We start from the raw sequence: 14,746 nt of genomic DNA, 5'->3' as shown, positions 1-14,746 counted from the left end.
ATTAGTTGAAAATATATTTAAAAACAGAACACGGAAATATATATTAATAGTAATAGCTTATATCTTAGTAATTTTTATTGTTAATAATTATACTACATACTATATATTATATTTAATAAATATAGTTTGTAATGTTATTGGACGGTTACGAAGAATGGAACTAATTCCCACAGTAGGAAATTGTACCAACTTCGAAGCTCTATCTGCCAACCAATGGACGGTCAATTTTTTGTAATAATATATTCCTTTTGATATTTATTATTTGAGAGATTTTGTTTATAAGACATATGGTTAAATTAGTTTATTATTACTTTAATTTATTTTTTAAGTTTGATTTGATTTTTTTTCTTTTCAATTTAATCTTTTAATTTTAAAAATTAATTAAATTGAGTCTTTTAGTTTTTTTTTTATTAATTTGGTCCTCTAATTTTAAAATTTATTCAATTTGATCTCGTCTTATAAATTAATTTGAGTTGAGCAGTCTTGACGTAGTGATTTAAAACTATTGATTTAGTTTATATAATTATATCAAATTGAATCGATTTTAAAATTTACTAATTTAACCTAAAAAACAATATTTGTATTATAGGAAATAATGAACTAATTTAACCTATTTTAAAAAGAGTTTATAAAGCCTCTTATGCGAACCAATACCTGTTATTAGTAATATAGGAAAATTGAATTTCTTTCACGTTACTCGGTTCCTATAAATAAAAGCTAGAGGTAGAGGAGGGTATTTGTATTCTATAGCTAGAGAGGTAGCATTAGCAAAGTGGTTGAATCAATGGACAGCAATAACATGACCCAAAAGCCAGTACTGCTTTGAACTTTGAAGTAGGTTCCCTCTAATTTCATCAGGCCACTTGCTGACCGTCCAATCCTCTCATTCATCTTCAAGACCTTCATGGCCCCAATCGCTCCCACATCATCCAACAGATTGCCCAAGCTTGCCAAAATTATGGATTTTTTCACCTATGTAAACTTCATTAATTATTATATTTTTTGTGACAATATAATCTCTTAAGTTTTTAAATTTTTATTTTTATCTCTTAAATAATATCAATTTTCATTAATGATTACTATTCCATACCACATGTCATATTTCACAATTTATCACGTGTGACGAAAGAACTAGTATAATGTAACACATAAAATTTAAGTACTAAATTAAAACAAAAATATAAATAAAGAACTAAAATTTTGTTTTAGCTTATGAGTTATTTTTCTTTATCCCACTCTTTATTTTCTATTACATTATTTATTATATCTATTACTTCATCTCTTATTTTTTTTTTCCTCTTTATCTCTCCTTCTTGCACTTAAATATCCCAAATATTGGTATGTTTAAGATTTTCCCAAGTCAGTTAAATTCTTTATTCATTGCTGCCTACGATTGATTATACTGTGAAGAATACAAAGTAAAATGCTCTATTTACATGATTGAAAAAAAATAGATTTTTAGGTTGTCTATGAAAAAAAAAAAAGAGAAAAATTCTCTCTTAGCATGATTGAAAAAATAGAGAACAAAACAAAGTATAAAGAAAAAACTTACTCTTCCTTAAATACGCTCTTTTATGTTTTAAGATAGATATGATACGTGGTCTGTCCTAGCTCACACATGCATGCATCTTCACAGATGCAGGTAGCTAGTGCCATTCAATTGACACAGAGCGAAAGAATTGGTGATTAACCTTACGTTTGTGTAAAATTTGAAATGAATGAAGGTGACAAAGCATGGTTCCAGAGGGTGTGATTGAAAAGATGATGAAGGTGTCAAGGGAGTTTTTCGGTTTACCAGAGAGTGAGAGATTAAAGAGTTACTCCAACGATCCATTCAAGGCAAGCAGGGTGTCCACTAGTTTCAACGTGAATAGTAAGAAGGTTTCCAACTAGAGGGACTTCTTGAGACTTCACTGTCACCCTATCGAAGATTACATAAAGGAATGGCCCTCCAACCCTCCATCTTTCAGGTAAGAGTAGGGTATAGCATATATAAAATTAAAGGGTAGGCCACCTTAATTTTGATCCAACGGTGATAACCATACTCCTTCACAGTGAATGTGGGTGATCAAATTCAGATGATAAGCAATGACAAGTATAAGAGTGTTCTGCATCGAGCTTTGGTCAATTGCAAGAAGGAGAGGGTGTCCATTCCATCATATGATACTACTAGAATGTCTGGGACAGGGGACTTTCCAAACAAACTTGCCTCGATATCTTCAAGGCCTAAGTTCGATCCTTTCCTCAATACTATATGCTAATCAAAACAAACTTGCATCTTTTCAGTACCATGTCAAATTTCAATGTATTGGGATTTAGGGTTTAAATTTTTTATTATTATTGTTTATTAAGTGTAGGTTTCATAAAAAGTGTTTGAAAGTATTTTAGGGTTCAAATTAGTAAAGTTATCTTTAATCATTATTATTTTTGTTTAGATTTTAAATTTTATTATTTTTATTTTAGCTTCTTATTTTATAAAATAATAATAATAAAGTGTAAAAAATTAAAATAAAATTAATTTGTAAAATTAAGAACTAAATTGATTATCATAATAAGAATTTATTGAAAAAATAAATTTCTAATCGTAATTGTTAACACACACCAAAATATAATATACAATACAAGTTTTTAATGTATGTTCGTAAATACGTGATAAAATAAAAAAAAATCAATATATTTATTATATAAAAATATTAAAAAAACATCAAATTCTTATTATTTTAATAATTCAAAATACTTAATTAACACGGTATATTTAAATTGATTACATCATGTATACATGACGCATAATAAAAAAAAATATGAATTTCGCTAGCAAGTGTTTTTATGTTATTTAATTTATTTTTGTAAAAAAAAATTAAATAATTTTATTACACCTTATAATAAGTAATAACAATGAAGTTTCTTAAAAAAAAATAAAAATGAAGTTTTATTGCATAACTTTCTCTCTAAATCCTAGCAGCAGCAGCAATTTGTATAACCCACTAGAAAGAAACTGCGCCCAGTTAAGTATGGGTTTGATCCTCATTGAATAAAAAAAATAACACAGTAAATTTGTGGCATATGCATAAATTAGATTTAAGACGTCATGCTTAAAAAACTGAAGTCCTCTAATGCGAAGCAATTCCTGTTATTAGTAGTATGTGATGAATATTGGAATTTTGATTTCCTAGACGTCACTTGATTCCTATATAAATGAAGTAGTTGAATCAATGGACCCATAAGCCAGTACTGCTATCAGACCTGGCTTCCACTGTGAAGCATCAGGCCACTCATCGATCTCCAAGGCCTTCATGGCCCCAGTCACTCTCACATCATCCAAAACATTAGCCAAGCTTGCCAAAGTTATGGATTTTTTCAGGTATGTAAACTTGATGACTTATTACACCATGATGAACAGAGAAGATGTTGCAGAATACAGCATGAAGATGAGAGAATTAGCGTTGAAATTGGTGGAGGCAATTTCTGAAAGCTTAGGTGAGAAGGCAGTTGGGAAGCATGGACAGCACATGGCAATGAACTACTACCCTCCGTGTCCAGAGCCAGAGCTGAGACGTCATCACCATACTCCTTCAAGATGACGTACCTGGCTTGCCGCTCGTTGACCATTCCAACATTCTACTGTCCTTCACCTGATGCTGTGATTGGAACAGAGGACTTTCCAAACAAACTTGCCTCCACATGTTCAAGGCTTAATATGCTACTTAATCAAAATTTGTGCCTTTGGCTTCCAGAGTAGTATGTGGAATTTGCATGTATGTCTTTCTTTAATTAGGATATAATAAATGGCAAATATTTTCTTACTGATAAAATGCTTCCCCTGTTCAGTGATTGTCACTCTGCACGCATCATTATGTATGGTATAATAATTAAAGTGTGTAAAAAACCAATGACACCTTCACCAAGTCTTTCAATTCATGAAGCCACATCTTTCCAAGAGAATTCAAGGGAAAGGTCAAGAAAAATGAAAAGCATTCAAAAAATATATAGTCAAACTAAAATTATAAGTGATTTGTTTTGACCAAGACATGGAAAACAAAAGCTAGATATAAGCAAAGGAAAAAAATCAAAGTCATTAAGAAGAAAGAATAAGTAATAGTTACCAAATCTTCTCAAGAGTCACGAAGCAATTAGGATCAAGTGTACATTCTAGTTTAAGAAGATTGTCATGTAAAAGATGGAGCTAGTTCATATAAAAAAAATTATAAGATCAAATTACTGATATTTTCACTAAGCACCTGAAGTTTTAGTATTTTCTGATTAGGAGGAATGTTAGAAATAATAATTAGAAATAAAGTTTTAGAATATGAATGGTTATGAGTAACTAAGCAGTAAAGGACATAATATTATTGTTTAAAGGTTATTGTTTATTCTTATGTAATAATTCAACATTTATCATTAACACGGTGCATAATTAGAATTTAAATTGACTATTTTTTTATCAATAAAAACTTGTCCATTGTATTTAAATAGTGTACTTATGTGATCTGTATGTGTTATTTTTTTTTGTGAGACTCTTGAATATTTTTACAAATTTTGATTCTTTGGATCAACTTTGGAATTAATTTTCAATTTGAAATTTAATTACATTTAAAGTTTATTGTCATTTTTAAGGAGGTATTATGTGAAGATTGAATCCAAGTTATTTTTCATAAACTCAATGTATGTTATCAAGAGTTATATTTGTCGAGTTGAATATAAGTTACTTAACTATAACTAAAATTGCTTAATTTAAAAAAATTGAGAGACTAAAATTATAGATTTAAAAATTGGAGATTAAAATTGTAAAATTAAAAATTATTGGATGCCAAAATTATAATTTACCTTAATTGTTTCCCATGAATCAGGATCCCGATTCATGCAGCACGTGTATTTTTTTAATTTTATTTTAGAGAAACCCGTGTATTCTTATTAGATGAATATCATCTGGTTCAAATTTCAAACGTGCATTTATCAAGATCTCCATTCAAAGCTTTTCGCGTACGTGAACGCATGAAAAATCTAACAGCAAAAGATGGATCCATGCTTAACAATCAGATATATGTTTTTTAATATTTTAAATTACACGAAAAACCAATTTAGACATGGGGATCGCCTGTAGTTTAAACTTGATCTTGTTATCCTTTTTCCTCCTTTTCATTTCCGTGGCACGAAAAACTATCTCCCTCTATGTTGTCCTAAAACAGAAACAGAGTCTTTTTGAGGAGGCAACTTAAGGCAGGAGAGGAGGAAAGAGAAATTGAGTTAATTCAAAATTCGGTTCTTGAAGGCGACATGTTAATGTATGTATAGTATAATTTAGTTATTTCAAACTTTAATTTTTCAGTTTGATTTCAGGGACTAAAAAGTAAATAATTCTATATTTTTTGGAGCTTTTTTATTTTTTCATTTATGAAACTAAAATCCAATACATTTAATTAAGAGAAATAAAATTTATTTTTTTCATGATATTGATGTGAAGTATCTACTAATGAATAATCTTTATTTGGAGAATCTCACTAATGAATAATCTTTATTGGAGAACCTCACTGATTATCTTTAATGGAATCTTTACTTCCAAACATAAACACAAATATTTTTGAATGACTTAAAAATAAATCTTGAATTAGTTTATATGTTAACAAAAAAATTGGGTCAAGAAAAACATATGATGAGCAAACCAAAGGCTCCTTCGTGAATGGTCTAACATATATTCTCATTTCTCACCCTAATTCTATTGTATATAAGATAAAATTTAGGTATCATAAGTGCGCTGATGTTGTCTTTTAAGTTGAATTATAATTTTATCTTCATAACTTAAATAATAAAAAATAATAATACTAAAGAATATATATATATATATATAGGATTTAAATTTGAGATCTTTGTTTAAGTTGATACAATTTTATTTCAATTGATTTTTGTATTCGATGGTAAATTAAAATATTTTAAAAATAATTATTATAAAAGTAAGACTTAAATACTTTTTTATTTATTACAATTTAACGTTTTATATTTTTTCACAAACGTTTTTAGCATTGATAGTAATCTGTCACTAGATTCTATATTTACATTACTTTAAATATTTGTTTTGTATCTCAAATTTGGGTCTATCTTTTTTACTCTGATATTTTTTAACTTCCTCAAATTTACAAATTGTTTTTTTTTTCTCTTGGTAGATTTTTAGTAGTTTAGAATGGGCCAATTTGATTGAGTTCCAATATCAAGACAATCCGATTAAAGTGTAGGACCCAAAAAAAAAAAACCTTCCCAATTGAGTCATTGGATTTCACCAAATCCAACTAGGTCATATCAATTTGTTTGCATTTTTTATAACATGCTAAATTGTTAATAGAATGATATATAATATGCTTTTATAATATTTTTCTTTTTATTTTGATAACTATATGTTCTTATCATATTGATCATGATATGGTATAATATTTATGTGTTTATACATTTTTATTAGACTTATTTATAGTCATCCAATAATTTTTGTATTTAATTTTAAAAAAATAAAAGTTCTTAATTATTTAATGATAATACCAACAAAATAATTTATAATAATAAATAATTATATAATATTTATAGTTTGATCATAACAATAAATTGATCACATTTTTAAATATATATTTTAATTTTTTAATATATATTTAAAAAAATCACCCACCAATATTAATTGAATTTGGCGATTAGTTAGATGTGTATGTATCTACTTTGTACAATGCATCCTTATGAAAAGGAAATAACATGACCAAAAAGGTAAGCACGATCATTGCGTGGTTTAACATCTATAGAATGGAAAAATAAACAAGAAAGCAACTAAGTGTACTAGTTTAAGCAGTAGAAGTGGAAAGTGGTTGCAGAGTAGAAGTCGAGATGGCCAACCTTCCAAATTCAAAGCTTTATGGGAAAGAGAAGATGAAAGGAGAGCAAGAATTAGAAGATGAAGAAAGCTTCTCGCGTGCTATGCTGCTTTGCAGCTCCGTTGTGGTTTCCATGGCGCTGCAATCGGCAACGGAGCTGGGCGTATTTGACGTGTTGCAAGAAGCGGGGGCTAAGCTCTCTGCGAAAGAGATAGCATCCAAGCTTTCCTGCGACAACAACCCTGAAGCAGACTCAATGCTGGATCGCCTTCTAGCCCTTCTAGCCTCTCACTCCATTCTTAACTGTTCTCTCATTCTCGACCACCAAAACCTGGGGACCTTTCAGAGGCTCTACACCATCACTCCCGTCGCCAGATTCTTTGCTCGCAATTCTGATGGGGTTTCCTTGGGACCCTTGATGGCCTTGCTTCAAGACAAGATCTTCCTACATAGCTGGTTATTCTCCATCCACCTCTCTCCCCCTCCCTCTTAAATATTACTAATCATGCGTATTCATTCTTAGGTCGGAGCTGAAAGATTCAATTCGGGAAGGGGGTATTCCATTCAACAGGGTTTATGGCACTCATGCTTTTGAGTATCCAAGGTTGGACGCAAGGTTCAATCAAGTTTTTAACACAGCAATGATCAATCACACCACTATAGTGATGAAGAAGGTTCTGGAGTGCTACAAAGGTTTTGAGAACATAAAAATGCTTGTGGATGTTGGTGGTGGTCTTGGGATCAACATCAACTTGATCACTTCCAAATACCCTCATATCCAGGGTATCAATTTTGACTTGCCTCATGTCCTAGAACATGCTCCTTCCTATCCTGGTATGATCTTTACACCTGTTGTTGGGGAAAACTGGAAAAGCAATAAATGAGCAACAAAATTGAAAAGCTTCTAACCAAAGTAATTTGGTAAAATTTATGAGTTTCACTAAATAGTAACATAATTAAATAATATCAATTGCCTACTTTTTTTTTTTAGTAATTGGCATAAATAATGCATGTCTACTTTCTTTGTTAATAATTAATACTCCATGTACTATCAGCTGAGCTGTGCATTGTTAAGCACGTTCACTTTCAAAAGTAAAAGCTACCAAATATTGCAGGAGTGGAACACGTTGGCGGAGATATGTTTGAAAATGTGCCTAAAGGAGACGCCATCTTTATGAAGGTAAGTGAGTAGTGGGAACCCACTTTGGTGCGTGATGACTGATGGTATAGTAGGGAAACAAACTCACTAAAAAAAAGTACTAATATTTTATTTAAAGGGAAGAGGAATCTTGTCGTTTTATAAAACATGTTATATTGTTACCAAAAACACATGTTTTTAGAGAACCAAAAACACATGTTATATTACTATACAAACAGCTTTTAAAATTAGTTTTAAGTTTTAACTTCTAAAAAGTATTAAAAATTTAGGTGTTTTATTTATTTATTTTTACATAATTACTAAAAAATTAAACGTATTTTTAATTTAAAAATACGTTCTAAAAAGTAAAACAAAGAGGCCCAAAATCATTTTATATTTAATTGAAGAAAAATTGAAATTTTATCTAATAGTTAAAATTATCTTTATTAATTGTAGACGTGTGGCAGACTATCATTCATATTTTATTGCTAAATAATCAGACAGTATTCAGTTATCAATAATATAATACTTGCTTATATCCAGCTACCAAGAAAAAAAATATTATTTATTTTTAATTAGTCAATTAACAATAATCGTTATCCAGTTAAAAGATTATTGCTCATTTGTGCGGGATTCAAAGTACTTGTGTGATTCTTTTATTTATTTAGTTTAAATATTACATTAATAGTTCTTATCTTCTATTTTCTCATGGCTGGTTTTTGTCGTTTATTTTTTATTTTTTTAAATTTTCGTGCAACTTGAAAAAAAAATACGAAAATAATCTCTTGGTCATAATAACATCTTAAGAATTAATCTAACAGTAAGACTTTTAAAATATTCTCAGAAATATAAATTTCTTTTAGATAATAGAAGTTATAAAATAATTATTTATAGTGGGACAGGGTGGAAATTTGTTTGAGTTCCCCATGAAATCATTTGCGAGTATTATCCATCTCCTTTATTTCTGAATTAACAAAGGAAACTGTGCAGTGGATACTTCATGATTGGAGTGATGAATACTGTCTGAAGTTGTTGAAGAACTGCTATGACGCAATTCCTGATGATGGAAAGGTGATAGTTGTGGAGGCAGTTCTTCCAATTATACCAGAGACGTCAAATGCTGCTTGGAAGGCCGTTTCCCAAACGGATGTTCTGATGATGACTCAAAACCCGGGAGGCAAAGAGCGATCTGATCAAGAATTCATGGATTTGGCAACTGCAGCTGGATTTAGTGGCATCAGATATGAATGCTATGTTCGAACCTTTTGGATCATGGAGTTCTTCAAGTAAACAACCATATACTACTCTGCATGCCCCTTTATGCTTTTCGTCATTTTTAATTAACAAAACACGCTCAGGTGTGTATTATCATAAGTTTGTTTTTTTTTAAATAATTATCTGATGAAATCTAATTCAGTTTATAAATATTAAACTCACTTTTTACTAACAATTATCTACAAGATTGCCTAACCCACTCCTAACAAAGGGTATTTACTCGATGTGCCAAATGGTGAAGTCTATTTTAGTCATGTTGATTCTGACATCGGTCAACTCCAGATTTTGATAAATAGAACGTCCAAGCTTTCTTGCGACAGAAGCAGACTCAATGTTGGATCGTGTCCCGACTCTTCTTGCCTCTCACTCCATTCTTAATTGTTCACTCGTTCCCAACAACCAAGACCTTCAAACGCTCTACACCATCACTCCCGTCCCCAGATTCTTTGCTCGCAATTTTGATGGGATTTCATTGGGCCCCATCAGAATTTTATAGATTCAATACCTACATTTACAATTGACAATATATTACATACAATTTTATAGTAATAATAGGAAAATAACTACTTTGCATTTCCTCCAATATAATTAAGTATTTATTACAATTAGTCTCAAATTGAACTTGTTGGAGCTCCTATACTCCATAAAAAACAAATAGCTTTTGATAAAAAAGAATTCATAACAATATGTAGGGGACATGGTCAATTTTGAATTTGCTCCTTCTTTGTTTCTAGCATTTGCAAATCTTGTGATTTTTCCTTTTTTAATAACAGCAACAAACTTATATTATGACTATAGTGGGTGGATATTATGAACTAAATTTAACCAAACTGTTGTTCTTGCATTCTATGACAAAAGAGTGTTATAGTATCTTGCAGAATAGTATTCTACAAATTTAGAATTGAGATGAGTTCAATAAGGAATGTTTCTATTGTGTAACATAATTAATAGTTAATTGACATAGCACATCTTACTTGAGTTTCCTGAAATCTGTACACCAATTCCAAGACCAATGCCTCCAACCATTTTTTTAATGTCCTTTAGAGACACTACAATATTTAGTCCTATAACACAAACTACACCTGCTGAGAGTTTGATAAATATAACATCAAAATATGATAGAGGGAAAATAGCATGAAGCAAGTCAAAAGTTACTACTCACCAAGTTGTGCTCTTACCAAGTACTGCATCTGCATCCAGATACTTTCAATTCAATGTAAATTTCACTTGCTTATGTATTGTGTTTTTCTAGTACTGCTAAGGGATTTAACAAACCAACTGGTGGGTATTGACAGTTTCATTCCACTTCTAGATAAAGTAAGACAGAAATCTCAAACATATAACCAAATCAATTTCTTACAACAAAAGACATTTTATATAAAAGATTACCTTTATATAAAAGAATTCAGACAGTAACAGAACACCAAACCAAGTCAATACTATTTCAACAACATTTCCCAAAAAGAATTTAGACTTATAAAAGACTATGTTTTTCACATTAACAGCTTTTCTATTCCTAAAGATTGAGTGAATAGACAGACTGTAACAAAACACTAATTAAACTAAACAATTACTTTTATATAAAAAGAAAGTAATGGAAAATAGCAAGAACCTAGCCTACAATGAAGGTGTGATTGAATGCTTCTTGTGAGCAAGGACTGTCCATGGTTTAGATTGAATGCTTCAAATTTGGAAATGAACACACATAAAATATTAAGCTTTAGTTAAATGAATGAATACATAATGCATGAAGATATAACAACCTAAATGAGAAATAAATACATAATAAAAAATGGTCAAATACCAAACCACAAAATTTTAAAAAATGAAGCTTATCATAAAGAAATACAAATTAATCAAACACATCATTTGTAATTTTGCGAGGATTATTGTGGTGTTGACAGGTGGCAAAGTATACCTCCAACAATGAGTTCCATTATTATAATTATAGGTATTCAATATTTTAATAAAACTCAAAGTTTAATGTACAACATTCATAAGACTAAAAGTTAAATGCTTTGTTTGGTTTACGAAAGAAAGTGAAAATAGAAAAAGAAAGGAGAAGAACAAGGAGTACAAAACTGTGATAATTTTTAGATTGTTTAGTAAGAAAAAACATAACCTCTCAAAAAAAGAAGTAAGAAAGAACATTAAAGGAAAGAAAGTTAAAAAGAAAAAAAGAATTGTTTTGCAAGTCAATTTCTTCTCCATTTTTCTTTTCCACTTTCTCAACAATAAAAAATTTATCATAAAAGTAAATTTAAATAATTGTATAAAAAAATTTCCCTGCTCTTTAATTGTTGTTATCCCACGTGGGACTTGTTTGATTGATTCAACAAAACCTACGAAAAACTTTCTGCAAACACAGACGTTTAATAAAGATCAAGTGTTCAACCCATGCAGCAATAAAAACAGCTTCAATTATGGGCCCACTTCATTAGAATCCAATGTACGTACTACTTGTCAATGTTGAAGACGAGAAATTTAAACCAAAAGAAGCAAATGTCCAACGTGAGGAGTGAGGACGTGCAGCCGTAGGTAGGTTCCTTGTACTTCTCATGGCAATTTGCAACCTACGATTCAGCTAAGTGTCTTCATCGTCATGGCCGAATTCGGAGGTGCCAAGCACTCTGCAAAAAACCTTGCAATTCAGAATACTGTCTGCCACCAATAATTCGGAAGAAAAAAAAGCTTGGGTGTCCTGGGTTCAAATATCTTAGGAGTAATTACACTGATTTTTTTTGCGAGATTAATTAGTGGTAATTATTTTTAGACTATGCTTGACTATGATAGACTAAATATTATTCTTATGGATTGATATCTTTCATTTTAAGAAGTTATGCATGCCTCCCATTAATTTTATGTATGGACTATATATACGCTAATACACATATGGTTTCCTTTATAACAAAACAAGAAAGCAACATGTATGCATGGGAAGGCAAGCGAAAATTTTAAATATATCAAGGTATAAGTATAATTACTTTATCTTTAGGAGAGGTTGACACAATTATTCCAATATTTTATGAGAGATGCTGTTATATTTATGATATTTTTTTGTTCTCTTAAATTTTTGCTGTATTATCAATATGAAACATTAACTGAAATTTTGCTTAAGAAATTCAATTCAGTTTCATTCGGATAAGATTAAATAAAATTGTAAAATATGTAATATTAAGTATACGATTGAATTAATGGAGTTGGTGAGAGATTAGTTTTTTTCATTATTTGAATTATACAACTAGTAGCCTTTTCAACTTACATAATAGCCAATGATCACACATACTTCACATTCCTATCATCAAGTTTGGATCAATCTTTAATGATAGGACAGACACATGAGCATATGCAATGTTCACATAAAATTTTAAGATGACCGACTTTTGACTTCAGTTTATTTCATGCTTCATTGGTGTTTGACCTTTGACATTTCTTGTAACTTAAACATAGATTTAGGCATTTAGCTTTCAATATATATCTAGTCTTACTAAGGAATTTTTTCCCTCTCTACTACGTACTCCATTTTGTTGTGGATTGCTAACAACCTTTAGAGAACAACAAGAAACTTTTTGAACTACCATTTTAGTAGTTACACCTCAATACTAAGATACTTATTCTCTGCCAGCACCCATCAATGGAGAAGGGATCAATTCCTTCCAAAATTATACCCTTAATTTCTGCAGATGCCTGTTGTCATGCTCCAATATTGCTTCAATTTTTTAAGCAGCTAAGATAGTGTTGATGTTCTTTTTTAAATTACACGATATATATATATATATATATATATATATATATATATATATATATATATATATATATATAGCGAGAAATGAAATAGATTAATATATACAATGATAAGGTTTCCTTCAAATTCATGAAGTCATCCATGCATTAGATGTTTTTTCTTAACTTTGAAACCACAAAGGGATAATTGAAGAAATGAAATCTTCTTGAAGTAGATTGATTATTAAAAGAGTTACATTTATTATCAGGCTAGATTACATCACATGGGATAAAGTATGGTCAGGAAGCTTATTGCGACAAAATGAAGCGAGGTTTGCATCTTTAACAAAATGCTGCAAGACAGAGATCTCTTTTGTGTGAACAGAATCTAAGCAGCAATTCCTCACTGTTTTAGCTGCTTCCAAGTATTTCGCTATATGTTTCCTTTACCTTTCGTAGAAAAGCTTCCCTGTAGTTGTAAGCAAATTATGGAAATTAAAACATATATCATGAAGTTAATTCATTGAACCAAATTTCAGTAAATTATTCAACGTAATTCGGCTCTACCTGTCAGGCTTGAAAAATAGGTTCTTGTAAGCAAACCACTGCAAAGAAAGACAAATTGAAGATGAATAAATGGATGTTCCAAAACCCAGGAATGCAAGGAAACCATCTTAAAATTAAAAAATTAACTACTATTGTTCATTTTCCTTGGAAGCAGTTCTGCCTTACTCTGATAATTTAATAATGTAAATATATATACTATCATACGAGAGTTAAAATATAAAATAATATGCAACAAGCAAATTAAATAAGGGAAAACACTTTTATCCAACAATCTCATGCAGCTGATGGCAACAGTAAAATTTAATGAACTTACCCCACTGTAGCCAATGCCTACGACCTCAAGAACCCCAGGAATTAAAGGAAGCCTATCAATTGCCTGTTATGAGAGACAATCAGTAATGCTTAGGTTACGACAACTTTAGTTTTGCCAAAACAGTTATATATACAGATAATGCAAATTAAGCATTACTGAGATCATGCCAGCTGAGCCAACCAATGCAACCACACCGGCTACGGCAAGTGAACTCACTGCATATTTGTCTTCAACTTTGTCCCACTACGTACCCAACATTAGCCCATTAGTCAGCAGGAACACAGAAAGTAACAACAGAGATACTTAGAATTTGAGATTGATCCTTACAGCTTCTTGAATAGTCTTCACAATCTCTGGCGTCTCGGCAACAGAGAGCTCGGTCGTGGCAACTTCTGCTGCGGGTGCCTCTCTGGTGGTAGCCATTGCCATAACATTGCTTGCAATCCTGCGACCTGAAAGAATCAAACCATAGTGTATAATGAAGTTGAGTTATAAGACAAAGGAGTTGTAATAAATGAATTGACATACAGAAAGCAGTGGTCTTCCAAGGAGAGTGAACAGGTGGAGGGGAGACACATTGTGGGGATTGTCTTGGACTTGGAGCCTTGGCATCAACAAGGGTGGATGAAGAGGATATAGAGAGTGTGGAGGAGGAGGTTGAGGCCATCCCTGCAACTTGTACTTTCACTCGTGTTAAGGATTCTGAGGCCCCCAGGGAAAGGATATTGATTTATGTTTTGTAATTTTTCATGTGCTGAACCACTCATTTCTGGATAGTGTGATGACATGGCTGGAAGATAGGGCTTTTATGGTATTTCTTACAAAGGGCTAAGATTATTGATAATTGATAAAGGATTTGACTGGAGTTTATGGCCCCAAAGAGAA

The 14,746-nt window shown here is 30.9% G+C and overlaps 2 protein-coding genes and 1 pseudogene across 2 annotated transcripts; 2 read left to right on the top strand and 1 right to left on the bottom strand.

The window, feature by feature from the left end:
* The first annotated feature begins 1,719 nt into the window (after positions 1–1,719).
* On the top strand, positions 1,720–3,812 carry LOC121174147 (protein DMR6-LIKE OXYGENASE 1-like; annotated as a pseudogene).
* A 2,850-nt stretch (positions 3,813–6,662) lies between these two features.
* LOC100803633 (caffeic acid 3-O-methyltransferase) lies at positions 6,663–9,408 on the top strand. The gene is made up of 4 exons (XM_003554738.5): positions 6,663–7,301; positions 7,369–7,679; positions 7,961–8,025; positions 8,974–9,408. The coding sequence occupies exons 1-4, from the start codon at positions 6,859–6,861 to the stop codon at positions 9,271–9,273; spliced, it is 1,119 nt and encodes a 372-aa protein (XP_003554786.1). The 5' UTR covers positions 6,663–6,858; the 3' UTR covers positions 9,274–9,408.
* Positions 9,409–13,093: 3,685 nt separating this feature from the next.
* LOC100306676 (protein CURVATURE THYLAKOID 1B-like) lies at positions 13,094–14,622 on the bottom strand. Its single transcript, NM_001251644.3, has 6 exons — positions 14,390–14,622; positions 14,189–14,313; positions 14,018–14,104; positions 13,862–13,924; positions 13,549–13,586; positions 13,094–13,450 (listed from the first exon to the last, which is right to left on the bottom strand). The coding sequence occupies exons 1-6, from the start codon at positions 14,526–14,528 to the stop codon at positions 13,393–13,395; spliced, it is 510 nt and encodes a 169-aa protein (NP_001238573.2). The 5' UTR covers positions 14,529–14,622; the 3' UTR covers positions 13,094–13,392.
* Between the last annotated feature and the right edge of the window lie 124 nt (positions 14,623–14,746).

The sequence above is a fragment of the Glycine max genome, chromosome 19, assembly GCF_000004515.6.
Source record: "Glycine max cultivar Williams 82 chromosome 19, Glycine_max_v4.0, whole genome shotgun sequence".
NCBI classification, from domain to species: domain Eukaryota; kingdom Viridiplantae; phylum Streptophyta; class Magnoliopsida; order Fabales; family Fabaceae; genus Glycine; species Glycine max.
This window is presented reverse-complemented; position numbering and strand designations above follow the sequence as displayed.